The sequence below is a fragment of the Artemia franciscana genome, chromosome 9 (assembly GCF_032884065.1).
Source record: "Artemia franciscana chromosome 9, ASM3288406v1, whole genome shotgun sequence".
In the NCBI taxonomy this organism is placed as follows: domain Eukaryota; kingdom Metazoa; phylum Arthropoda; class Branchiopoda; order Anostraca; family Artemiidae; genus Artemia; species Artemia franciscana.
The window spans coordinates 40,942,397-40,969,827 of NC_088871.1; the positions used below are offsets into that span (position 1 = coordinate 40,942,397).

The 27,431-nt window shown below is 36.0% G+C and overlaps 1 protein-coding gene across 12 annotated transcripts in view; it reads left to right on the plus strand.

Annotated features, from left to right (window-relative positions):
• Positions 1 to 27,431, plus strand: part of LOC136031416 (glutamate-gated chloride channel-like) — a 237,077-nt gene that overhangs the window by 86,810 nt on the left and 122,836 nt on the right. For 11 of the 12 annotated variants that reach the window (XM_065710976.1, XM_065710972.1, XM_065710979.1 and 8 more), the window contains one exon: positions 3,417 to 3,484. In XM_065710976.1, the coding sequence (XP_065567048.1) occupies positions 3,417 to 3,484 (68 nt within the window). Of the gene's footprint in view, positions 1 to 3,416; positions 3,485 to 22,560; positions 22,594 to 27,431 lie in introns of those variants that run through there. The other variant, XM_065710982.1, reaches the window with a different exon arrangement.

Sequence of the window (27,431 nt, forward strand, 5' to 3'; positions counted from 1 at the left end):
GGTCGTCATTTATATTCCCTGTGTCCCGGTGTCCCGGTCGTCATTTGTGTCCCGGTGTCCCGGTCTGTAATTTCTATTCGAACAATCCCTGTGTCTCGGTCGTCATTTATATATCCCGCCTGTGCCCCCGGCGTCCCCGTTGTAGTTGTGTCCCTGTGTCCCGGTCGTCATTTATATTCCCTGTGTCCCGGTCGTGATTTGTGTCCGGGTGTCCCAGTCTGTAATTTCTCTTTGAGGTTCCCTGTCGTCACTTATATTCCCTCTGTCTCGGTCGTCATTTTTGTCCCGGTCTGTAATTTCTCTTTGGTTGTTTTTTCTTTTTAGTTTTTTTTAGTTTTTTACCTTTTTTCTTTTTTCAGTTTTCTTTTTCTTCTTTATTTTTCAGCGTCACTATGAAGTACATATCGCCGAACCTTTGTTTTTTAACTTAAATCTGGTAGGCATTGATGACCTTATCCAAGTCAAAATCCCAAACCCAATCATCATCGCTATCATTTTCAGTTTTGATATGTTTTGACTCTCGCTTTCCAGGTGGATTTTCATCTAACTGTGCGGTTTTGCGTTCTTTAGCCGCAAGCCTGTTTTCTTGCTGTCCTTGTGATTCCCCGGCACGCTTTCTTTTCTTACTTTCTCTATCAGCTGCAAGCCTGTTTTCTTGCTGTTCTTGTGATTCCTCGGAACGCTTTCTTTTCTTACTTTCTCTATCAGCAGCAAGTTTTTTGGCATAAACTCTTTGAGCAGCTTCCTCGGCTGTTGCCATTGTAGGTTCTTCAGTCATTTTACAATTAAACATTTTTCCGTGAACAAATGTCTTAAATACCGTTAATGACGTCACCGTCATAGCAAAAATAACGACAACTAACTTCATGACGTCAGTCGACACAGAAACATGACGTCACCTGACAGACAGACACAGAGACAGACAACTTATTTTTATATATATAGATAAGAGGTACTTAAAAATTCCAAGTGATTCCTCTTTTGAAGAATATAGAGCATATAGGAATAAGTTAAATTCGATTGTTAGATATGCAAAGAGAACATATTTTAAAGACAAGTTATTCAGTATAAGTCAGATATCAAAAAAAATTGGCAGTTGATTAATGAAAGAATTTGACCTAGCCATAAATCTAGATCTAGTGTTGATTGCCTGGAAGTTGATGGAAGGAAGGTTACTGACCGTAAGGAAATCTTGAATATTTCGGGAGATTATTTTAGTTCAGTAGGAAAAAAGCTTACATCGGATTTTTTTTCTCCATTGTTAAATGACCCTACCATTTCTTTTGATAATGATCATCTAACTGAAAACCCATTTGATTTTTCTGAAGTGACACCCCAACTTCTAAAAAAAATTATTATGAAGCTTAAAAATAGTTCTTTGTCTGATAAATTTGCATCTACTTGAATAGTAAAGCAGATAGCTACTGATGTTGCCCCATTAGTTGCACACATATATAATTTGCCATTTGTAAAGGGAATTTTTACGGATTTGTTGAAGAAGGCTAATGTTACTGCACTATATAAAGGCGGAATTACTAGTGATCCTTCAAATTATAGAGGTATATCACTTTTATCAGTGTTTAGTAAACTTTTGGAAAAGATAGCGAACCATCAGCTCCATAATTATTTAATTGGTAAAAATATTTTTCATCCTTCTCAGTTTGGTTTCATTAAAGGAAAATCAACGGAGTTGGCGATTCATCAACTTCTGCTTGAGATAAATGACGCAATCGACAGTGATCAGTATGCGTTGGCGGTATTTCTTGATGTCGCCAAGGCCTTTGAAACACTTGACCATCGTCTGTTGTTAATGAAAATCCAAAAATACGGTTTTGCTTCAAAACCCTTAAATTTTTTAAAAGTTTATCTTACGGGTAGAAAACTTGAATGTCATGATAGAATTAACGGCAGCCGTTTGAAGAATTTTTGACAAGTTCAGTGGTCCCTCGGATGTTTGTCCTTTGACCGACCTCATTCCTTCTATTTATTAATAATTTGCACGAGGTGTCCCCGCTTTGTAAAATTGTAATGTTTTAAGATGATGTTGTCATCTTTGCGTCCCATGCTGATTTATCCATACTTTTTCATATTCTTAATAACACACTCTTATCTGCAGGGGATTGGTATGCCAGAAATTTACTTTCGTTAAATGAGAAGAAATGTCAATATATGCTGTTTTCTCGATCTGTTTCTCAGGAAACGGAACAGTTTTCTCTTTATCTAAATGATAGGGTACTAGAACGTGTTGATCAATTTAAATATCTTGGAATTATTTTGAATGAAAATCTTCCACGAAAATATGAAAACAATGTCTCTAAAAATCTCGCAAAATATCGGCATTATTTCTCGTTTTAAAAATTTCTCATTTCTCATTATTTCACGTCTCGAAATTAAATAAAAAACAAGTTTTTTCAACTGAAAATAAGGAGCAACATTAAAACTAAAAACGGACAGATATTATTACGTATTTTCGGGGGTTTACCCCCTTTTCAACACCTCGCTCTTTACGCTTAATTTTTTTTTAGTACTTTAAAAGCGCTATTTATTCTAATTAATTGGCCTTTGTGATTCGAAGGTCGTTCTGAAAGAAATGGAACAAAACTCAAACTTTAGCGTTAAGGGCGAAGTATTGAGGATAGGGCGAACTCCCTCTTATACGTAATAATTCAGGTTCATCTTAAGTTTTAATGTTGCTCCCGGAAGAGAAATAGAAATTGTCATGTCTAAGGATTGTACAATACTTACCAGTCAATACAGATCAGGAGAACCAAAGGTTAGTGAACACACTTTACCAAGGCAATCCCACCTTTGAAAATAGCCAAATGAATGTTTTTTTGGCAATTATTACAAACATGTAAAAATTTCTTGCACAGTCTTGGATATGGTTGTAGCTGTAGAATTATAACGGTCTAAAAATTTATCTCTGGGGGAGCCCTTTTGACTTTGAGAACATGAAATTTGTAAAATAAGCTTGAATAAACAAAGTATACCTTTTTAAATGCACAATTCCATTACGATGAGAAATCTATTTCAAACAGAACACCTAAGCTCTTTTTTTTTAGACAGGCTTAAAAAATATATATATTGGCTTATTCTATGATATGAAAACCTGTTACTGACAGATACCTTCATTTGTGAAGATTATAGGAAATCTTTCCATTCCATTCATTTAATAATGTTTAGCCTAAGGGTCTTAGGGGATCCATTCATTCACGAAACTTTAGCCTAAGGGATTCCTTCTATTCATGTTTTTCATCTTTTTGTTGAAATATTTTCCTTAAGCACTATTGTTTCAAGGACAGGCTTTGAAATTTGCTACTGAACGCCCAAAGCTAGATATGTTTTTGAAGAAGATATTTAATTTCGAATTTTAATTAGAAATTCTTGGATTATGCTAAATTTTTTTTCATTTTCAGATGGTCCAGCAATAATTCACATCAATTTACTATTCCGAAGTATAGCTACAATAAGTGATGTTAAAATGGTAAGTGTTAGCGTAATCTGTGAATTTGATAAATTGGTAACTGTTATTGTAATCAATGAATTTGATAAAGTTTTATGGGTAAGTGTTATTGGTAAAAATGGTAAAAACTTTCTTCAAAATTGCGATATTTGACAAACGACAATATACTTTAAAAATTTATGTAGAATCACAATAAGTTGTGCATAACTACATGCTGGATTATATATTTTGGATGTATTAAGTAGCCATTCAGCAGGGGGGTTCAGTGAAGCAACATTTGTAGGTGAAAAATGTTAAACTGCGAACTATTCAGCCCCCCCCAGCAAAAAATTTAACTTTGTGCCACAGCAAGATCTCTTCGCTTTGTGATTCACTTCTTGTACTTAAATTTATCAAGCTTCTTTTGGATAAATTTGTCTCATATTTTACTGAAGCTGGGGTCTCCTGGAAAAACGCCGGTTTACAAATTGTGTTTTGGTTTTGTTCACTTATTTTCTATGGGTGCTGTCATCTTCTGTTACCAGATTTTAACTATCATTATAAATGATAGTAATTAGTAAAATATAAATAATTTCTTAGACCACACTGCTTTTCCATTTATAAGAGAAGTTTTAAAGAGAAACAAAGGGTTTAATTTGAACAAAGCAGTGAGAGGCGTACTAACATACTAAAAACAAAAGCAACAACTAAACTTTAATTAATAGAAAAAAAACGAAAATATTGACTACACATCCTGGAGCCTTTATAAACTGGGGAAAAAAACTTAGTAAATCATCTAAAGAAAAAAAAAGAACAACATAAGCAAAGAGAAGAAAAAAACAAAATACAAAACAAATAAATAAAACTCCCATTTAAAAAAAAAATTCTGGAGCACGGCAACAACTATACTCACAGATAAGACACCAAAATATTTAGACAGTTTTCGTCTGTAAGACAAGATTGGCAAGTTGGATGTCTCAAAAATAAAATACCATTTTCTAAAATGGTATTTTCTTTTGTTATAAAATACCATTTCAGAGTCTGCAGAAAACCGTAAAAGATTGCATTAATGTTTTTAACTGCGCATACTCTAGAGAGGTGGGAAGGAGGGCACCAGGGCTGCTGTTAGGGGACTTGGATTACCGGGAGTTTTGTTTTATTGCAGTTTAAATGAAACTTTTGGGCTTTATGTTTGTGCATGTGGCTAGAAGATAATCGACAGGAAGAATTACACCGAGTCAAAATGAAAGGGAAGAAAAAAGAAATGTGCGTTTAGAATATAAGTGACAGCGAGAATTACAACGAAACGGAAACGAAAATAAATAACAAAGAAATATTCAATTAGAAGACACACTAGACCCAGAAGAACAGCACAAAACTCAGTACAAACCTACAATGAAGTCCTTCATGTTTCGGAGGATAGAGTAGCAAACAGATGTGATTCATTTGGAGACTGCTGGTTGTATGGTCGAAATGTATTGCGACATCCACAATTACCGAATGATTTGGTTTGTCCTTTTTAGGACGTCACCCGTTCTCTATAGAGTTTCACAAGTGAATCCAAAACTTCAACTCATGTTTCGCTTTAGCTTCATTCAACGTAAGAGCTGATTGAACCAATAATAGTTGTAATTCTTATAGATTTAAAGTAGCTGGAGAATTTTATAACTCAATCATTTTGGTGGCACATCCATCAAAACACTCTAGGTGAGCTTAAACTATTTTGATATGGCCAAGTGTACTTCTTAGAGACCGGTGATATTGCGGGAAGAAATCTAGAAAAAAAGTTAACATTTCTCAAGTTACGTTCGAATCCAGTAGACGTCAACTTGGATGTGCAGTCCAACGACATCAAGTTTCACTTCGTGCTTTCAAATTTGTTGGCGTCGACCTCCATACATCTGTTTTTAATCATGATATGTTACAAATGGCTTTTTTTTGTGTTAAAAGACAACTTAGCTTAAAAGTTTACTTCGGGAAAATGAACCACGAACACATAATAATCTGTGGAAGAAGCATTGAATACTCCAAACGGAACTTCCTTTTTATTAATTTTATGTGGAACAAGCTATTGTAAAAAACAAGCTATTGTTGTGGATATTTGTGTTTATTTTTCCTCAAATCGGTCACACAGTTTATTTCTAAAAACGGCCACAATGATGTTCCGGCCTCAAAAACGTTCCAGATGGGTCAGAAGTTGGACGAAGACCTTGTATTTTCCCATGGTGACTGTATCGAAATTATGATGACGCCTTGACATCGAGAAGAAGTTCGCTTTATCTGCGGTTAAAGACAGGTGTCACCGACAACCAAATATATACAATCCTACCGTGTGCCAAGTTTTGGGGCCCGTCTGAAGCCCTCCCCGTACTTTAATCTATATATATACTAGCTGTTGGGGTGGCGCTTCGCGCCACCCCAACACTTAGTTGGTGGGGCGCTTCGCCACCCACCCCCCAAGCCCCCCCGCGCGCGTAAGTCGTTGCGCACCATATTAGTTACGCGCCATTGTAGTTGTGTCCCTGCGTCCCACCTGTGAATATAGATAGATATATGTATAACTCGCGTCACATTGACTGTCCATATAAATAGATTGTCAGGTTTTCCAACTTTTGAACATGCAACATAATAATTGTCCATGGGGAAACAATCCGTATTCAGATCTATAAAGCATTTTTCTAACGATTGCCCTTGAGCTTTGTTGATGGTGATTGCTAATCGAACATTCCCTGTGTCCCCGTCGTCATTTGTGTATCCCCCTGTGCCCCCGGCGTCCCTGTTGTAGTTGTTTCCCTGTGTCCTGGTCGTCATTTATATTCCCTGTGTCCCGGTCGTCATTTTTGTCCCGGTATCCCAGTCTGTAATTTCTCTTTGAGTGTCCCGGTCGTCATTTATATTCCCTCAGTCCCGGTCGTCATTTGTGTCCCGGTCTGTAATTTCTCTTTGAGTGTTTTTATTTTTAGTTTTTTTTTAGTTTCTTACCTTTTTTCTTTTTTCAGTTTTCTTTTTCTTCTTCATTTTTCAGCGTCACTATGAAATACATATCGCCGAACCTTTGTTTTTTTTTAACCAAAATCAGGTAGGCATTGATGGCCTTATCCAAGTCAAAATCCCAAACCCAATCATCATCGCTATCATTTTCAGTCTTGATATGTTTTGACTCTCGCTGTCCAGGTGGATTTTCATCTAACTGCGCGGTTTTGCGTTCTTTAGCCGCAAGCCTGTTTTCATGCTGTTCTTGTGATTCCTCGGCACGCTTTCTTTTCTTACTTTCTCTATCAGCCGCAAGCGTGTTTTCATGCTGTTCTTGTGATTCCTCGGCACGCTTTCTTTTCTCTATCAGCCGCAAGTCTGTTGGCATAGACTCTTTGAGCAGCTTCCTCGGCTGTTGCCATTGTAGGTTCTTCAGTCATTTTACAATTAGAAATTTCTCTTTCAACGATCTTCTTACAATTGAAAATTTGTCTTTGAACGATTTTCTTCCCTGTTTCCCGGTCTTCATTTGTGTCCCGGTCTGTAATTTCTCTTTGAGTGTGTTTTCTTTTTAGTTTTGTTTTGTTTTTTACCTTTTTTCTTTTTCAGTTTTCTTTTTCTTCTTATTTTTCAGCGTCACTATGAAATCGTCATTTGTGTCGCGATGTCCCGGTCTGTAATTTTGTCAGTCGACAAACATGACGTCAGTCGACACACAAACATGACGTCACTTGACACACAGACCCACAGACAAACTCTTGAACATGCAACATAATAATTGTCCATGGGAAAACAATCCGTATTCAGCTCTATACCGCATTTTTCTAACAATTGCCCTTGAGCTTTGTTGATGGTGATTGCTAATCGAACATTCCCTGTGTCCCGGTCGTCATTTATATATACCCCTGTGCCCCCGGTGTCCCTGTTGTAGTTGTGTCCCTGTGTCCTGGTCGTCATTTGTGTCCCGATATCCCAGTCTGTAATCTCTCTTTGAGTTTCCCGGTTGTCATTTATATTCCCTCTGTCCCGGTGTCCCGGTCGTCATTTGTGTCCCGGTGTCCCGGTCTGTAATTTCTCTTTGAGTGTCCTGGTCGTCATTTATATTCCCTGTTTACTTTAATCTATTGTCAAAATATATTGAAATATTCCAAATTTTTTTAGTTTTTTCTTTTTTTTTAGTTTTTTAGCTTTTTTAGTTTGTTTTTCTTTTTAGTCTTTTTTTTAGCTTTTGTTAGTTTTATTTTCTTTTTAGTTTTTTACCTTTTTTATTTTTTGTATTTTTTTTACGTTTTTTCTTTTTTTTTCTTTTTTTTTATTTTTTAGTTGTTTTTTTTTATTTTTAAGTTTTTTTTTGGTTTTTTCTTTATAGTTTTTTTTTAGTTTTTTACCATTTTCCTTTTTTCAGTTTTCTTTTTATTCTTTATTTTCAGACGTAAATACATATCGCCGAACCTTTGTTTTTTTACTAAAATCTGGTAGGCATTGATGACCTTATCCAAGTCAAAATCCCAAACCCAATTATCATCGCTATCAAGTTCAGTTTTGATACGTTTTGACTCTCGCTGTCCAGGTGGATTTTCATCTAACTGCACGGTTTTGCGTTCTTTAGCCGCAAGCCTTTTGGCATAAACCCTTTGAGCAGATTCCTTGGCTCTTTCTTCTGCCATTGTAGGATTTATACTAAAATTTCTCTTTGAATTAACTATTTGAGCAGCTTCCTGGGCTGTTTCTTCTGTCATTTTAAGATCCATACTAAAAATTCCTCTTATGCAAAGCTTGCTAAAGCTCAACAATTTATAATAAACCTCAAATTTTAAGTATCTGTTTGAAGGTTTCCGAATTACTTTAATCTATTGTTAAAATATTTCGAATATTTATGCAATTCCCAGTTTTTACATTTTAGTTTGTTTTCGTTTATATATATATAGAAGATATAATCTGGCGTAACGGACAGACAACTTATTTTTATATATATAGAAGATAGATAAGTTGTCTGTGTGTCGAGTGACGTCATGTTTGTCGACTGACGAAATTACAGACCGGGACATCGTGACACATATGACGACCGGGACACCAGGACATTTATATATATAAAAGAGAAAGCGACCGGGACACAAGGAATGTTCGATTAGCAATACCCATCAACAAAGCACCGGGACACAGGGAATATAAATGACGACCAGGACACTCAAAGAGAAATTACAGACCGGGACATCGGAACACAAATGACGACCGGGACAATAATGACGACCGGGACAGCGGGACACAGGGAATATAAATGACGACCGCGACACTCAAACAGAAATTACAGACTGGGACACCAGGACACAAATGACGACCGGGACACAGGGAAACAACTACAACGGGGACGCCGGGGGGCAAAGGGGGATATATAAATGACGACGGGGACACAGGGAATGTTTGATTAGCAATCACCATCAACAAAGCTCAAGGGCAATCATTAGAATAATGAGGTATAGATCTGAATACAGATTGTTGTTCCCATGGACAATTATGTGTTGCATGTTCAAGAGTCGGTAAACCTGACAATCTGTTTATATGCACAGAGAATGGGGCAGCCAAGAATGTTGTATATTCGCAAGTTAAACGTAGTTAAAAATATATATATATATATATATCTATCTATATTCAAAGGTGGGACACAGGGACACAACTACAATGGCGCGTAACTAATATGGCGCGTAACGACTTACGCGCGGGGGGGGGCTTGGGGGGGGGCAAAGTGCCCCCACCAGCTAGGTGTTGGGGTGGCGCGTCTGTCGAGTGACGTTATGTGATCATGTCGTTACAAAATTTTAATTGTAAGAAGATCATGGACGGGAAAATGTTTAATTTTCCGAGAACCTACAATGGCAACAGCCGAGGAAGCTGCTCAAAAGACAAATTTTTAATTGTAAAAAGATAGTGGACAGAAAAATGTTTAATTGTAAAATGACTGAAGAGCCTACAATGGCAACAGCCGAGGAAGCTGCTCAAAGAGTCTATGCCATAAACCTTGCGGCTGATAGAGAAAGTAAGAAAAGAAAGCGTGCCGAGGAATCACAAGAACAGCAAGAAAACAGGCTTGCGGCTGATAGAGAAAGTAAGAACAAAAAGCGTGCCACCCCCCCAAGGCGCTTTTCGCCCCCCAAGCCCTCCCCCGCGCGCGTAAGTCGTTACGCGCCATATTAGTTACGTGTCATTGTAGTTGTGTCCCTGTGTCCCACCTGTGAATATAGATATATATATATATATATATATATATATATATATATATATATATATATATATATATATATATATATATATATATATATATATATATATATATTTTTAACTACGTAAAACATGCGAATATACAACATTTTTGGCTGTCCCATTGTCTGTGTATATAAATAGAATGTCAGGTTTACCGACTCTTGAACATGAAACATATAATTGTCTATGGGAAAAATATTCTGTATTCAGATCTATACCTCATTATTCTAATGATTGCCCTTGAGCTTTGTTGATGGTGATTGCTAATCGAACATTCCCTGTGTCCCCGTCGTCATTTATATATATCCCACTGTGGCCTCCCAGCGTCCCCGTTGTTGATGTTTCCCTGTGTCCCAGCCTGTAATTTCTCTTTGAGTGTCCCGGTCGTCATTTATATTCCCCGTGTCCTGGTGTCCCGGTCGTCATTTGTGTTCCGGTGTCCCGGTCTGTAATTTCTCTTTGATTGTCCTGGTCGTCATTTATACCCCCTGTGTCCCGGTCGTCATTTGTGTCCCGGTGCTTTGTTGATGGTGATTGCTAATCGAACATTCCTTGTGTCCCGGTCGCTTTCTCTTTGAGTGTCCCGGTCGTCATTTATATTCCCTATGTCCCGGTCGTCATTTGCGTCCCGATGTCCCGTTCTGTAATTTTGTCAGTCGACAAACATGACGTCAGTCAACACACAAACATGACGTCACTCGACACGCAGACAACTTATTTATATATATATATATATATATATATATATATATATATATATATATATATATATATATATATATATATATATATATATATATATATATATATATATATATATATATTTAACTACGTAAAACTTGCAAATATACAACATTCTTTGCTGTCCTATTGTCTGTCCATATAAATAGATTGTCAGGTTTACCAACTCTTGAACATGCAAAATAATAATTGTCCATGGGAAAACAATCCGTATTCATATCTATACCGCATTTTTCTAACGATTGCCCTTGAGCTTTGTTGATGGTGATTGCTAATCGAACATTCCCTGTGTCCCCGTCGTCATTTATATATCCCCCTGTGCCCCCGGCGTCCCGTTGTAGCTGTGTGCCTGTGTCCAGGTCGTCATTTATATTCCCTGTGTCCCGGTCGTCATATATATATATATATCTTCTATATATATAAAAATAAGTTGTCTGTCTGTGTTTCTGTCTGTGGATCAGGTGACGTCATGTTTCTGTGTTGACTGACGTCATGAAATTAGTTGTCGTCATTTTTGCTTTGACGGTGACGTCATTCAAGATATTTAAGACATATGTTCACGTAGAAATCTATTAATGTTTAAGTTTACAATGACTGATGAACTTACCATGGCAAAAGCCGATGAAGATGCTCAAAGAGTCTATGCCAAAAAACTTGCTGCTGATAGAGAACGTCAGAAAAGAAAGCGTGCCGAGGAATCAAAAGAACAGCAAGGAAACAGGCTTGAGGCTGATAGAGAAAGAAAGAACAGAAAGCGTGCCGAGGAATCAAAAGAACAGCAAGGAAATAGGCTTGAGGCTGATAGAGAAAGAAAGAACAGAAAGCGTGCCGAGGAATCAAAAGAACATCAAGGAAACAGGCTTGAGGCTGATAGAGAAAAAAAGAACAGAAAGCGTGCCGAGGAACTACCAGAGCAACGCGGAAGCAGACTTGCTGCTAAAAGAGAAAGTGAAAAAAGAAGGCGTACCGAGGAATTACAAGAACAGCAAGAAATCAGGCTTGCTGCTGATAGAGAAAGTAAGAAAAGAAAGCGTGCCGAGGAATCACAAGAGCAGCAAGAAATCAGGCTTGCTGCTGATAGAGAAAGTAAGAAAAGAAAGCGTGCCGAGGAATCAGAGCAACCTGAAAGTTATCGCCTGGCATTCAGGTACAACCCAGTCGATGATTATAGCTTGAGTAGATGTGTTCAAATCGGGACAATGTCTAAAATTTGTCCCTATTGCAAGGCCTTGAAATTCAATGGTGAAACAATGGGAATGTGTTGCGCCTCAGGAAAAGTTAAACTTCCTCTATTGGCTGCACCACCAGAGCCATTGAAGACGAATGAATGCTTGCCTGAAAAATTCTAATTTATGGGCACACGTAAAAATATTAAAATTAACTACAAATATGCGTGTCCGATTGCAAAACGATGACTCTGGTCAAACATTTTCAGATCAATTGCTGACACGTAACGACTTACGCGCTTGGGGGGGGGGCTTGGGGTGGGGCGAAGCACCCCCACCAACTAGATGTTGGGGTGGCGCGAAGTGCCACTCCAACAGCTAGTTCAATATATTTGTTGTTGTTTCTTGTTGTATGCCTTTTTCTGTTAAACGATACGGCCATTCCAGGGAAAAAATTATGTAATTTTGCTCTTTGAGTCTATAGATATGACGTCACTCACAAATTTTTTTCTGGCACAAATATAGTTCTTTTTCCTGTTTATCCCTTACAGTCACCAAAATAACGTCATTCAGTTCCATGGTGGCTAAAAAATTCAGGTGGGAATTCAATTTTCTCAATCCTGTGGATTTTTGCAGAGGCACTTCTTTATTCTAGGGAGAAAATCAGCAATTTCAATCAAATAAGTCTTTCTAGCGTAAATTTAATTCCTTCTTCCTGTTTATCCTTCACAAAATCATGCAAGTAAAACTAAAAATTTTTGCCACTCAATTGTAATCTTGCCTTGTCTTCTAACCACAGATTTTGTTTTGCAAAGTTGTCCTTTACAATTCAATGTGAGTTTGCTGTTCCTTGGTCAATGCCCTTTTGTTTAGCTTTTGTTTAGACCTTGTGTATTTATCACCTTATCACCTTGTGTAACCTTGCAAGCTTCTTAGATATTAAAACAGATACGACCCACTCCTTAGGGAAAAATAATATAAATTATGCTATTAAAATGTATATAAATATGACTTCACTCGCACGATTTTATTAAAAATTAAGGCTCTAAACGGCTTTTCCAAAATTGTGACCCATCTAGATCGTTTTCTTTTAGGCCAAAAAATCCCAGAATGTCAATTAAAAAAACAAAAACAAAAATAAAATCTGGGGCGCTTCCAAGAAATTTTATAAATATCATCCATACACACAGTAGCTCCTTTAGAGAGAGTGGATCTCTAGTAGGTCATCAGGATTCATAGCTACTAACGGGGCTACACACCTTACAAGGAGAAAATCTAGTCTCTCACGGAGTAACTGACTGTTTAAGTCCAGTGAAAGGCTTTACAAGCTTCTTCTAGACAAATATGACGCCATTATTTCAGCAAATGGAAAGTACACGCCATGTTGGGGTGGATATCAATTAATAGACCATCAGGAAATGAATTTCTTATTAAATGTTATGACTATCCCAGGCTCTCGGATTTTCTCTTACGTAGTACTGACCAAGCACCTAGGGTCATATTTCTCAAACTAAACAGTTAGTATATTCAACCAATACCAAAAAGTATCCACTCACACTGGTAAAATATGTTCTTAAGTTGTAACCAAATTGTGTAACCGAATATGTAACCAAAGCTCACCAAATCAGAGACATTTTTCGTCACAAATTCTAATTGTTTTGACTTCCAGTTCTTTATGCTCAAATACATCACCTGGAAGAAATATCGTGAGAAACATGTGAAGTGAAAATTGAAACACTGCACAAAACAGGTGAAACTTTACAAAAGTTAAGCAAAATAAGGTTAGCCATCGTCAAATTCTGTCACGAAAGGATGGTTCTATTATTACAGAAGTTCTTAGAATTTTGATAAGCGTCAAAAAAGGGAACTCACAGAAATAATTTGTGAATCCACAGTTTCTACTTTGCACTAGATGATTTTTGCTTAAAAGAGTAGTCCAAAATCCTTCAAAAAAAAAAAAAGAGAAAAATGCTTAAAAGGTATTGAAAAAACTCCAAGTTTAGAGAAAGGTAAGAAAAACCATCTTCACAACCGAAAAAAAAACACAACAAAATACTTTTTTCGAATACCATTTAAAGAAGATTGTACGCATTTTTTCTCATTGGCAGACTTAAAAGCAAGTTCAAAATCCAAGATCTTTCTGAAGATCTAATTTCATTAGCAATAGAAGTATGAGCTTCAAAGAATATTTTGAACTAACTTTCAACTTAGCCAGCAAACAAAATGCGTACAACTTTCTTTAAATGGCTTTCAAAAAAGTGTTGCTTTTTTTTTCAATTTTCCTGTGAAGATTATTTTTCTTACCTATCTCAAAACTTGGAGTTTTGTCAATATCTTTTCAGCATTCTTTTTCTTACCATAGAGAGATTTTCTATAGTATTTTTTTCATTTTGTAAAATATTAAATACCCCAAAAAAAATTCAGCTGAATGTAAGGATCAACATTAAAACTCAGAAAAAACAGAATTCGTTCTGTATATAAAGTGGTAGTCCCCTTCCCCAGTACAATGCTATACACGTTGAAGTTCTTAGCACTTTTAAAAAAAAAGCTTCCTATTCTAATTGAGTTTTAGAAGTTGTTTTTAAAAAATTGGGAGGGGGTGACCCCGTCATATACGGGATACTTTCTGTTTGTTTTCAGTTTCACTGCTGCTCCTTACTTTCAGTTGAAAAAAGTGTTGTTTTTTTCTATTTAATTTCTGATCATTTACAGTTTCGGTTACTGTTTAACCGTTCCTTACTTACGGTTCGTTAATTACGGTTCGTAGAGAGAGAGAGAGAGAGAGAGAGAGAGAGAGAGAGAGAGAGAGAGAGAGAGAGAGAGAGAGAGAGAGAGAGAGAGAGAGAGAGAGAGAGAGAGAGAGAGAGAGAGACAGAGAGAGAGCAGAGAGAGAGAGAGAGAGAGAGAGGAGAGAGAGAGAGAGAGAGAGAGAGAGAGAGAGAGAGAGAGACAGACAGACAGACAGAGAGAGAGAGAGAAAGAGATAGAGTGAAGTAATTTCTAGTTTTTACAGGAAGGACATAGTCCTACAAATGTTCCTTTTATTCATTAATTAGAAAAACTGAAATCAATTAAAACGATAGGAAATTATTTACAATAAAATTCTACAACAGAAAATTTCAGATGAAAGTAAAGAGTATTGTTTTAAACTAAAAGCTAGCATGAATAAAGACTAATAAAAATTCAAGCTCAAACCATCGTAAATCACTGGCAATTAGTAAATGAAAACCAAAAACCAAAATTTTTTTTTTGAAAGTCAACGGAAAATTTTAAGCATTACAGGATTTTTTTATTTGGTAAAGAAAACTTATCAAACACTTCGTGGTAACCAACTGTAGTAAGGAGTGACCCGGCTCAAGAGTAGCCAAAACTCTAAAAAACGGAATTTTGATACCAATAGTTACATCAAAAGAACCGCATTTTAATGCTGATTTTAAATATATGAGTTTCATCGAGTACCTATCAACAGTTACGAGTCTGAGAAGATTTGCCTTATTTTAGACAATAGGGGGGAACACCCCCCTAAAAGTCATAGAATCTTAATTAAAATCAGACCATCAGATTCAGCGCATCAGTGAACCCTGCTGTGAAGGTTTCAGCTCCTATCTGTAAAAATGTGGAATTTTGTATTTTTTGCCGGAAGGATCACGGATGCGTGTTTATTTATTTATATTTTTTTTTTCTAGGGATGATCGTATCGACTAAGTGGTCCTAGAATTTTGCAAGAGGGCTCATTCAAACGGAAATGGAAAGTTCTAGTGCCCTTTCTAAAATGACCAAAAATATTGGAGGGCCCCTAGGCCCCCTCCCACGCTAAAGTTTTCCCAAAGTCACCGGATCAAAATTCTGAGACAGCCATTTTATTCAGCTAAGTCGACAAACCTTATAAGTATGTCTTTGGGGATGCCTTACTCCCCCAAGTCCCCGTTGGAGGGGCTGCAAGTTACAAACTTTGAACAGTGTTTACATATAGTAATGGTTATTATGAAGTATACAGACGTTTTCAGGGGGATTTTTTGGTTGGGGAAGGGGTTGAGAAGAGTAGGTTATGTGGAGGGGGTCTTTCTATGGAAAAATTTGTCAAGGGGGAAGAAAATTTCCATTAAGGGGGTGCAAGATTTTCTAGCGTTATTAAAAAAAAAAAAAACAATGAAAAAATAAATAAGAAAAAGTTGTTCAACTGAAATTACGGAGCTGCATTAAAACTTAAAACGAACAGAAAATATTACGCATATAAAGGGCTCACCTCCTCTTAATACCTCACTCTTTACGGTAAAGTATTTCTAGTAATTTCAACTATTTATTCTGTTACCTTTGTAATTCAGGGGTCATTCTTAAGGAATTGGGACAAAATTTAAGCTTTAGTGTAAAGAGCGAGGTATTGACGATTTGGCGAACCCCCTCATATACGCAATAAAAACATACGAATATAGAAGTTCGTTATGTAAGCTAATTCTTAAGTTACGTATATCTTTTACTAATGAAAACGTTCGTAAAAAACTAAAAGTTCTAGTTGCCTTTTTAGTTAACCAAAAAACTGGAGGACAACTAGGCCTCCTCCCCCGCTCCTTTTTCTCAGAATTCTTCGATCAAAACTATGAGAAATTCATTTAGCCAAAAAACTAAATATGCAAATTTCGTTTTAATTATTCATCTGCGGAGAGCCCACATAAAAACATGCATTAACTCAAAAACGTTTAGATATTAAATAAAAAAAACAAACATTTTTTTTTAAAACTGAAAGTAAGGAGCGACATTAAAACTTAAAAGGAACAGAAATTACTCCGTATATGAAAGGGGCTGTTCCCCTCTCAACGCCCCGCTCTTTACGCTAAAGTTTTGACTGTTTTAAAAAGTAGAGTTGAGAGAAAGAGTCAAACTTTAGCGCCAAGAGCGAGGTGTTGAGGAGGGAGCAGCCCCTTTTTTATACGGAGGTAATTTCTGTTCCTTTCAAGTTTTAATGTCGGTCCTTACTTTCAGTTAAAAAAAAAACTTGTTTTTATTTAATGTATAGTAAGACCAGGACTTTTAATCTATGGTTTCTGACGTATTATTCATATTGGGAGCATTTATCTATTCGTCTCCAAAATGAAAAATATTTTAGAAGAATTAAATATGTGTGATCGAATTTTCTTCAGTCCAAGAGCAACGATTTACTAGTACCAAGATATCATTTTTTTCCTTTATCTGATTAAAGTAGCTTTACCTTATTATAGACACTAGCTTTTAAGGAATTGGCACTGTTCCGATTTCAGTGCTTTATTTCATTTCCGTTTTAGTATGCCTTTGCCAAACTACTCATCTTTACGACAGTCCAATAAGCACTTTGTAACGAATAGAGGACAGGGCTAAGTAACTTATGACTTTTTCTGTCAAGAAAGCCATTTTCTATGTTCCTTCAAAGCGGTGGGAAATGAGGTTATAGAGTAAACTATCATCTGAAGGTTGATTTATTTTGAATGGACTCCCAAAGCAAATATTATGGGAAAAGAAATTTTAGGGAGCAGGATCTCTTATATACCATGGGGATGTCGTTGAGAGCAGAATTTCGAAAGAGACTGTGAGTAAGCTTCTTAAATGTTTACTAAAGAGATTTTGTATATCTATAAAAAAAAAGAAAAGTAAAAAAAGCAAAGGAAAATGTTTACATACAAAATAATTATGTAAAAAATAATTATGGAAAATTATAATGTAAAAAAAAGAAAAGCAAGAATGTGGTAGTAGACTCTATAATTGAAACTGGTGGAACTAATCTCCGTCGCCATTTAGCCAGGAAGTGGAATAGGGGCCACCCATCCTGTCCTTTCGCAAACATTTAATTTTTGCCTTTCCCTGTTTTCTATAGGTACCAATTTAGGGTTTGGTTTACACGTCACTGATTCCCCTTCCAAACCAAATATTTAATGACATTATGAGTCAAACCCCTGTCCTGATGGACAGATTTACAAGTCAAGCCTGCCAACCACTCGGCTATCTTTATGTGGTGTAAAACTATAATCCGGTAAAAATTGTCCGGCATCAGATGGTTGAATTTTTTCTCAATGATTCTGTAAAAAAAAACTCAAATGAACATTTTATTTGGGGTTACTAGAGGCTCAGTAATGTGCCCTATAGTGTTGTGTGCTATGTACTGCATTTATGTGCACTTGAGTTGTCGAACTGAATTACTGAGCAAAAAGAGTATTTTTAAAATTCAGAATAATAATTAAAAACTATTTATTAATTTTCTAACAAATCTTTTATTGTTTATCAGAGGATATGCACTTGCATAGTTAATACACTAATTAACTAAGCTCAGAGGATAGCATAGTTATAGTTACTAGCACTTTGTCTCCTATATATTATTTATTTTTCCCCGCTACTTTATGGAATGGAACACCGTAGAAACTTGGAAGGGGTTCCATTTGACCTGAAATTGACAGTAGTAGTGCCTCCCTTGTCTGCCCCAAGCCATGCAACTTGGCTCAGAATTATTGAAAGGTTAGACTTTGTGTGGAATGGATGACCTTACAAACTTGGATGGGCTTCATTTGACGTGAGATTGACATTTGTCATTTGTAGTGCCATCCTTGTCTGTTCCAAGTCACCCGTGTAGAGCGTAGGACATCGGATCCTTAATTCTGGATTGAAATTTGGCTCAAAAGTGTCGAAAAGTTCAATAAATATGTGTCTGGGAAGATATAACCCCAACAAACCCTTGTAAATATTGCGAGATGTTTAAACGCTCATTCCACAGTCCACTAAAACCCCAGCTTCTTTTTGTCCTCAGACGCCACAATAGAATCTGACCGGAATTCCGAGACAAACATGTTCAATAAGGCTGAAAGAGATAATAAACATGGCCTCAAGGATGAAAATGACCCATGTAGAACAGATAAAAGACTTTGGAATAACACAACACAAAGATTTCACAATCAAACTGGAATAGTACAAGGGCAATCTGTGCCTTCCAGCCTTAGAATGAAAGAAAGAAACCCAATCCAGATCAAAAGGAACTATCAGACTACAAACATTTTAGAGTAGCTCAGATCAAACGGACTGGAAAAGTCTTCGGTCAGCCCAGGCCAAAAGGAATTATCGGGGCTTAACAATATTTTGTCTGGTATTCTCATGATGGCTCTGGAGCCTACATTGGATATTCTCGATGACTTAAGTTGTTTTTTTTTTAGTTCAAAATTTACATGATATAAATCTTAGGACAAAGGACACTCGTCTGCGAAAACCCTCCTGCCAAAAGGGCATAAATGCACGGGTTTATGTTTTGATGTGGGACTGGCTTGAAGCTTCAACGAAGTACTAATTTTAGCAATAAATTGTAAGTGGATTTCCCCCCCCCCCCATTTAATTGAGCATTGTAGGATATGAACAAGAATAACAAGCACGTGAGATGTTTACTAAAAGTTAAATGCACAACACTTTTCATATCTGTTTAGCTCGAAGCTTACAGAACATATAACGATGACTCTTTGTACTTCAACACACAATAGATATCGACAAAGGTCCCTACAGGGTATTTGCTCGGGGCCAAAGGTAATTCAGATCACCAAATGGTCTTGGTCAAAAGATTCAAGTCTGTTAAATTGTCGAAACACCTTGATATGGGTTATCTTTCGTAGAACAAGAACTTGTCGTCAGACTACTGTGGTGTGGGGGAATGTTCGATTGTGAATCAAAGGAAAATGGGTTTAATGAAAGTTTGGGAGGTATAGATCTTCTGATTCTCGAGATTCACCTTTTCAAATTAAGAAAAGCGGACACTTTTGGAACAATTGCACTATGGACTATCTGTACTTCTAACGGGTGCAAATCCATGCAGCCGAATTTTGGTGCTGTGATGCGCACGAGGTGTGATTATACCACAGGCTTCCTTTGCTTCCAACCAATGGAAGTCCAAGCTACAAAATCTTTATGCAAAAGTGCAATCACAGGAAGTACGATTACATTATAGGGTTCTGGTTCTTCCAGCCGGGGCAAGTTCAAATAACGGAATTCCTGTGCAGAGGTTCGAAAGCGATTTGAAACTTTACGGAGTGCAAATACACTCTAAGTCGAAATTTTGTACTGGTTTCGTGGACAAGTTGCACCCTGTTTAAACTGAAACTGTACAAAGCCTTTGGATCAGGCTAGGTTTCACGTACCATTGCAAAAGGTGGCAGCCTCATGTGAATTTCGCTTATTTAATTATTTAGTATAAAAACAAAAAAATACGACAATACAAATAAGCTATAATATTACTTGGAAAAAAAACGTTCCTTTAGATTTTTTTACGGAGTAACAACCATTTTTGTTTATTTCTTATTTCGTCTTAGCTATGAATAAAAGGTCAGTTTTGGATACTTAAACTTGGCCGAAATACCATATAGCTATACCTACAAACAAGGGTACACAGATTGGGGATATTTTTCCATATCGTCTCTATATTTAGACATTGCTTCCAATCTTTCTCCTCAAAGTTTGCTTTTTTTATATACAAGTTACCCACCCAATGCTTGTGAAAGCACAACATTTCTCGTAGATCTTTTCTTGGTTACTTCAATTGACGAAAATTGGGGGAAGGGGGTAAACTGTATTTACCAAAATCTATGGGGGGGGGGCTTTTTTAATGTTTTGCTGAAAATGCCCAAAAATGCGTTTTCAGTGAAAATATGTATTTTCTTCAAAATCTATAGGAAGGGTTTAAGAATTTTTTTATTAAACAAATGTATTTTTTTCTAAATTCATATAAAAATTTCTTTTCCCTCGCTGACAAACACCATTGTTCATTCTCTTCTGTAAAAATCCCACTCTGTTGTCATTTTCTCCTGTTTAATCAATTACTTCACATAGAAACAAGAAACCCAGGAAACCAAAAGGTCAAAGAATTTCTTAACGAAAAACATATAGTTTACTGAATTGTGTTTGACTTATACCTTGATAAATTTCCTTAATTGATTTCCTATACCTCAAAATGTCAGTTACATATTTTGTTTATTTCTGGTTTTTTATCCCACATCAGAATTCGGAGATAATTTCAAAAAACAGACAGTTTTATTTAAGGTATAATTTAGTTTTAGATTCCGATATCACTAAAATTACACGTATGAGGGCAGTTCTTTGTATTAGTAGTTAAAACTTTTTGTTTAGCTGCATCTATTGAAATTACTTCAGTGACCCAATATTAAACGGTTCGTTGTAACGAACTGCAATTAAGGGTGACTTTTGCTCATAGTAGCCGATACTCCAACACAAAGAACTTTTGATGCCAGTTATTAGAAAGAAAATTATTGATGAAAGTGAAGAACAAGGGTAAAACTTAAAACGAAAGAACACTGCTGCTTCGTAGTTTACCTGACATATTTTTGAAGAAGTGTTTCAAATGAAATGACTTATGATGTTTCCCAATTTTCATAGAACTCTTAAAAACTAGTGCCATACCGAAAACACAAAACACATGTAACAATACGGAATTGGATGCAGAAAACTAAAGTAGCCTGGAGGAGATAGGAAGGGAGGGTTGCTTGAAGCCTATAAAATTTTTCAGCCCAAATATTCTCTAACAGAGCGTTCAGAAAAATATAGAAGGATTTTTTTTTCGTGGGGGATGGTACAAATTAGCTTTCAATCTCCCTTCATTCTCGGGAACATCTTTTTGGACTAATTCTGTAATATGGGTGCACCTGGATAAAAGCTCCCCTTATATTACAGTAGATTTTTGTTCTGAGCAATATAAATTATAATTTTAGACGCTTACTGGGACAAAAACGCTTATTGCTCCCTCCCCCCCCCCCCTGTGCTGGTATTCAATAGAGGCTTTTCCATAGATTCGGTTCAAGAACTGTAAGAATCTTGACAAACATAGAAATAACGAACTTATAATTCAATTTGATATTTTAGAACCCTCTCACCAAACTGAGAAGTATTTCCAAATGTATACTTTTTTAGAGATGATTATCATTCCCAAAGCGTTGCTATATAAACATTAAACTTTAATGTAAAAAAAACTGCTGTTTAAAGAGACTCTTGACTCCCCTCACCTATAAGAGAGTCTTAGACCAAATAATTGCTAGAAGCAGCTGTAAGTAAAGAGCAACACTTATCAACTAAGGTCGAAAATCTAAACAATGAAGCCTTCATTACAATATATGACTTAATGAAATTTATCATTAACGATAGTTTTAAATCTACACATATAAAAATTTCAGCTCGCATAAATAACGACGGAGACCACACTGCCCTTCCATCACAAACACCAAAAACAAAAAGAACAATAGGGAATTTCTCAAGACAGTGGGAAACAAATCGGAATGAAAATTTCGGCCCCATGTCCAAGGGCCGTCCTCAGCAATACAAATAAGAAAAAACAGCTTACAAGAGGATAAAATCAATAAAACTAAAATGAACAGTTTTTCAAAACGGTCCCAGCATCCTTACCTCAGCGAAGTTCAACCAGGACTGATAAATAAATTGTGATGAAACAAGGTAATTCATTGAAATGAAAGAAAATGATTTAAAACACGTTTTTAATGCCAGCCTTGCTTTTTTCGCTGCCGATCTCATTGGTCTATTTCTGACAGGTTCTGTTTTAATATCTATTGGTTTTTTATAATAATTTGTAAGGTCATGTTTAATTAAATTTGTGTATAGAGCACTCAGTGAATATTCTCCTAAATCCCTATTTAGGGAAATATTATTATTAATCTTAGGTCTGATTTCAATTGCTTCTCGAACTACTTGCTTTATGCCTAGATCATTGCTAATAATGGTGGATTCTTGAAAAAGAAAACTATTTTGTGGCTAGGATTTTCGAAAACATGGCTGCTTAAAGCAGAATCAAAAGAAAGAGAAGCAATATTAGAATTCAGAGCTTTGGTGATATCATCTTTATGTTGTTGTAGGCGTTTGTCGAAATTCTGGTGGGTTCTCCTTACACAGAATTTGCCACAGTCGAATGGTATTTGATAGACACCTCTTTGGCGAGTAACTGGAGTCTTATCTTTACCAGAATTTAGGGGATTTATGATTTTCAAACTATTGGTAAATACAACATACAGATTATTTTGTGTGCATATTTTTTTAAGATTTCTAGTGATTTTTGGGATGTATGGGAGGTAAATTATGTTTTGGGGCTTATCGGGATTCTCACATGGTAAATTATCGTTGATTTTATGGGAGTGTCTTTTTACTCTACGGTTAATTGTATTATTAGTAAATAAAAGATGATACCCATTTCCAAAAAGTATGTCCCTGATAAAGTCTAGTTCAGCTGTGATTTAGGAATCAGAACAAATGTTTAGAGCACGATCGACGAGAGATATTACGATACCTCTTTTAACTTTTGGGGGTGGTTTGATTCAAAATGTAAATATCTATTGTTTTGTATTGGTTTTCTGTAAATAGTAAAATGAGTTCATCTAAGTTACGAATAATTAGAATACCTAGAAATGAGATTTTGTTTGCATTTTCAATTTCTAAGGTAAACTGTAAATTCCTATCATATGTGTTGAGGTGATCTAAAAACCCTAAGTTCATTTTCCCCATAGTTCCAGAGTGAAATTACGTCATCTATGTAACGTCCCCAGAAGATATGTTTAAAAAAATATGAATTTAATGCCCAATTTTCAATATGATCTACATAAATATTCCCCAGTAACCAGGAGAGAGGTGCACCCATGGGTAAGCCATTTATTTGTTGGTAGAAAGAATTACGGAATTGGAAATACATTGAATACTTGTTACAAAGTTTAACCAAGGTCATTAAAATATCGCAATCTAATCCTGTTGCTGAACCTTCTTTTAAGTCATAATTTTCCTTTATTTTATTTTCTAATAATTTCTCAGATTCTGCTACATTAATATTTGTATGCATAGACACAACGTCAAAGCTACTGATAATTGTATTTTCTGAAATACATACGTTTTTGAGTTTTTCAACTAAGTCAACCGAATTACAAATATAAGATTTTTGAGAAAAAAACAAAGGTTTGAAGGCTGTACATAACCATTTTCCAATGTTGCAGGCGGGGGCTTTCGTATAAGCTACAATTGGCCTCAAAGGAATGCCTTGCTTATGTAATTTTGGTAGACCATAAAATTTTGGACAAAAGCTGCCACAGGGGAAAAATTTATCATGTAATTGTGGAGTAAATTTACCATTTTGTTTTGAATCTTTTAATCCTTTTATAATTTTGTTAACAAACTGATCAGTATGATCGTGGGTTATAGTTTTATATGTAGTTATGTCATTTAGAAGTGCATAAATTTTTGTGTCATAATCTTTCGTATCCATGACAACCAAAGAATTGCTTTTATCTGCTTTAGTTATAAAAATGGACGGATCTTTTCGGAGGTTTGATAGAATTCTTAGGTCACGCAAATTATCTGATTTTACATTGGCGGGAGGAGCCCTAACTTCATCTGGGTTGGGAAAAGACGAATAAAATTTGTGCAAAGAAGACTCTAGAGAGGAAATCACGCCATAGGAACTTATTTTGAAAGAAAAGAGAATTTTGGACCTTTTTCGAGAGTTTGAATTTTCAATGGTTCAAGCGTTCTAGAGGACAAGTTAACCACAGCATAAATAGGGTTATTTATTGATGATTCATTTCGTAGGTTTTAAAAAGCAGTAACAAACACTATAATAAAACAACTACAACTATCCATTAAATAGGTTTATTTAATTCATAAATGCTTTTGTAAAAGCTCTATAAAACTTAATACCCTACAGAGATTTACATCTTCTTATTATAAGAAACTATTGATTTATATTTGCTTCTTGATTGATTAAAAAAATACAAATTCTTCAAAAATAATAAGGAAAAGTAGCCATAGTTGAAATTAAATCTATTATTTATATCTTTTTCATAAGAGAATAACGGCAATGTTAAGGTTATCCACCAAAACTGAATCTATGTATCGTAAAACCAATCGCATCATTGAAATATTCAATATATACCGAAAATCAAACAGTTCATGGTAACAAACTGTCAGTGAGGTGCGATTCGGCTCACTCTAAAAGCAGAGTTTTGACCCCAATAGATACATCAAAAGATATGATTTTTGATGCTTATTCAAGATATGTAAAATTCATCAAAATTTAATGGTACCCATCGAAAGTTACTAGCCGAGAAATTTTCCAAATTTTTGAAAGGAGAGGACACCCCCAAAACCGCAAGTGATCTTAATGAAAATCTCGGCATCAGATTCAGCATATCAGAAAACCTTACTATAGAGGTTTCAAGCTCCTAGGTACAAAAATGTGGAATTTTGCAGAAAAATCACGGATGCGCGTTTATTTGTTGTTTTTTTTTGTTGTTTTTTTCCCAGGCGTGATTATATCAGACCAGTGATCGTAGAAGATTGGAAGATGGCTCATTTGATCGGAAATCAGAAGTCCTAGTGCCATTTTTAAGTGATCAGAAATATTGGAGGTTAGCTAGCCCCCCTGTCACGCTCATTTTCCCCCAAAGTCACTCGATCAAAATTTTGAGGTAGCCATTTTCTCAGCATAGTAAAGAAAATGTAATATCTATGTATTAGAGGATGACTTAAACCCCCACAGTCCCCGGGAAAAAGGCTGCAAGCCATGAACTTTGCCCATTGTTTATATATAGTATTGGTTATTGGGAAGAATACAGACGTTTTCAGGGGAATCTTTTCTGCTGTAGCGGGGGGGGGGTACGTTGGGAGACCTTTCCATTGAGGATTTTTTCATAGGGAAAGGAATTTTCGATGGATGGGGAGCCGGACCTCCCAACATTATTTAAGAAACAATCAGAAATTAAGTATAAAAACAAGTTTTTTCCACTGAAAGTAAGGAGCAACAATAAAACTTAAAACGAACAGAAACTATTATATGTATGAGGAGGGTCAATCCATCGACAAAAACACGCTCTTTACGCTAAAGTTTTTTTTAGTAATTTTAAAAGAGCTTTTATTCTAATTAAATGGTCTTAGTGATTCAGGAGTCATTCCTACATAATTGGGACAAAATTCGAAATTTAGCGTAAAGGGCGAGGTATTGACGAGGGGGTGACCCCTTCATATACGTATTAAAGGTAAGGAGCGACAGGGTTCAATAGTAACCGAAGTTCTAAAACATGGAATTTTAATACCAATAGATATATCAAAAGGAATCGACTTATTATGCTGATTCCAAATATATAAGCTTCATTAAGTTTAGTGTTACCCATCAAAGAATATAAGCCTGAGAAAATTTGCATCATTTTTGAAAAACGGGGAAACACCATCCTAAAAGTCAAAGAATCTTAAAGAAAATCAAACCATCAGAATCAGCGTATCAGTGAACCTTATTGTAAGGGTTTCAACCTCCGATCTGGAAAAATGTGAAATTTTCTATTTTTGCCAGAATAAAAATCACGGATGCATGTTGATTTGATTTTTTCCCCAGGGGTAATCGTATCGTCCTAGTGGTCCTATAACAAAGAAAAAGGGCTCATTCGAAACAGAAATCAAAAGTTCTAGTGCCCTTTTTCAGTAACCTACAAGATTCGAGGTAAATCTAGCCCCCCCGTCCCCCACCCCTTTTTTCCCAAAACTGTTCGATCAAAATTTTGAGATCGATATTTTGTTCATCATTGTGATAGACAGAATAAATATACCGTTGGATATAACATTAACCCTCCCCTCATGCCCCAGGGGAAAAATTCTTAAGTTATAAAATTCGTCCATTGTTTGCGCACAGCATTTGTTAGTGGAATATCTGTACATTTTTGTCTGGGGTGGGGGTTTATGCTGGGGGTTTTCCATGGGGGAACTTTCCATGGGAAAGGAAGTTTCCAAAGGTTGAACTTTTCAGGGGTAATTTTACTGTGGGGAATTATCCATAATTCCTATACAAAATTGTTTTTATATCTTGCTTTCTCTTTTCAGTCTAAATTTTATGCGCGGAAATGTTCAGGGTAATTCTGCGGGGTAAATTTTATCTGGGATTGAATTTTCTAGTGGATAATTATGTAGTGGGGGGGGGTCCCATGGAGGTGCAGCCAGATTTCCTGGCATTACTTAAAATACTATCAGAAATTAAGTAAAAAGCAAGTTTTTCTCAACTGAAAGTAAGGAGTAACATTAAAAATTAAAATGAACAGAAATTACTACGTATATGTAGGGGCTGCCCCCTCCTCAGTAGCTACATTTTTATGCTAAAGTTTGAATTTTGTCCCAATTCCTTAAGAAAGACTCTTGAGACACAAGGGTCGTTTAACTAGAAAAAAAACTTGTTAGAAGCACTAAAAAACTTTAGCGTAAAGAGCGAGGTGTTGAGGTGGGGGCAGCCCCCTTCATATACATAGTAATTTCTGTTTGTTTTAAGTTTTGATGTTGCTCGTTGCTTTCAGTTGAAAAAAAAACCTATTTTCTTTTTTTTTTTTTTAATTCTAATACAGAGCCAGATGGTGGATGGGGAGGCTCCGTTACTTTCTTTTCATTATTTGTTACTTACAAATACTTTCTCTTTACTGGCAACTTTAATTTGAAAAACAGTGATTCAAAAGTACCTTCTAAATTTAGGCTTAACCATCATTCTGAAACGAGCGCAGGGGATCTCTTTTTAAAAGAGAAAAAATATAATTCTTGAACTAATTGTAAACCGTGTTTTCAGGCTCACTGATCAAGAATATGTATATAATGTTAACAACACTATCTACTATTACTTTCATACACTTTACCCCCCTCGCAATGACAAAGGTTCTTTAACATTCTCTTATGCACTCTGAATGATTTATACTGCGGTAATATTCTCCACTTTCAATAGCCTGATGTATCTTCTGCTTTATTCCCTTGACGCTCCATGTCACTGATTTATGTTCCTTATATGGCATTTTCAGCAATTTTCCATTCAGCAACTAGGCCTTTGC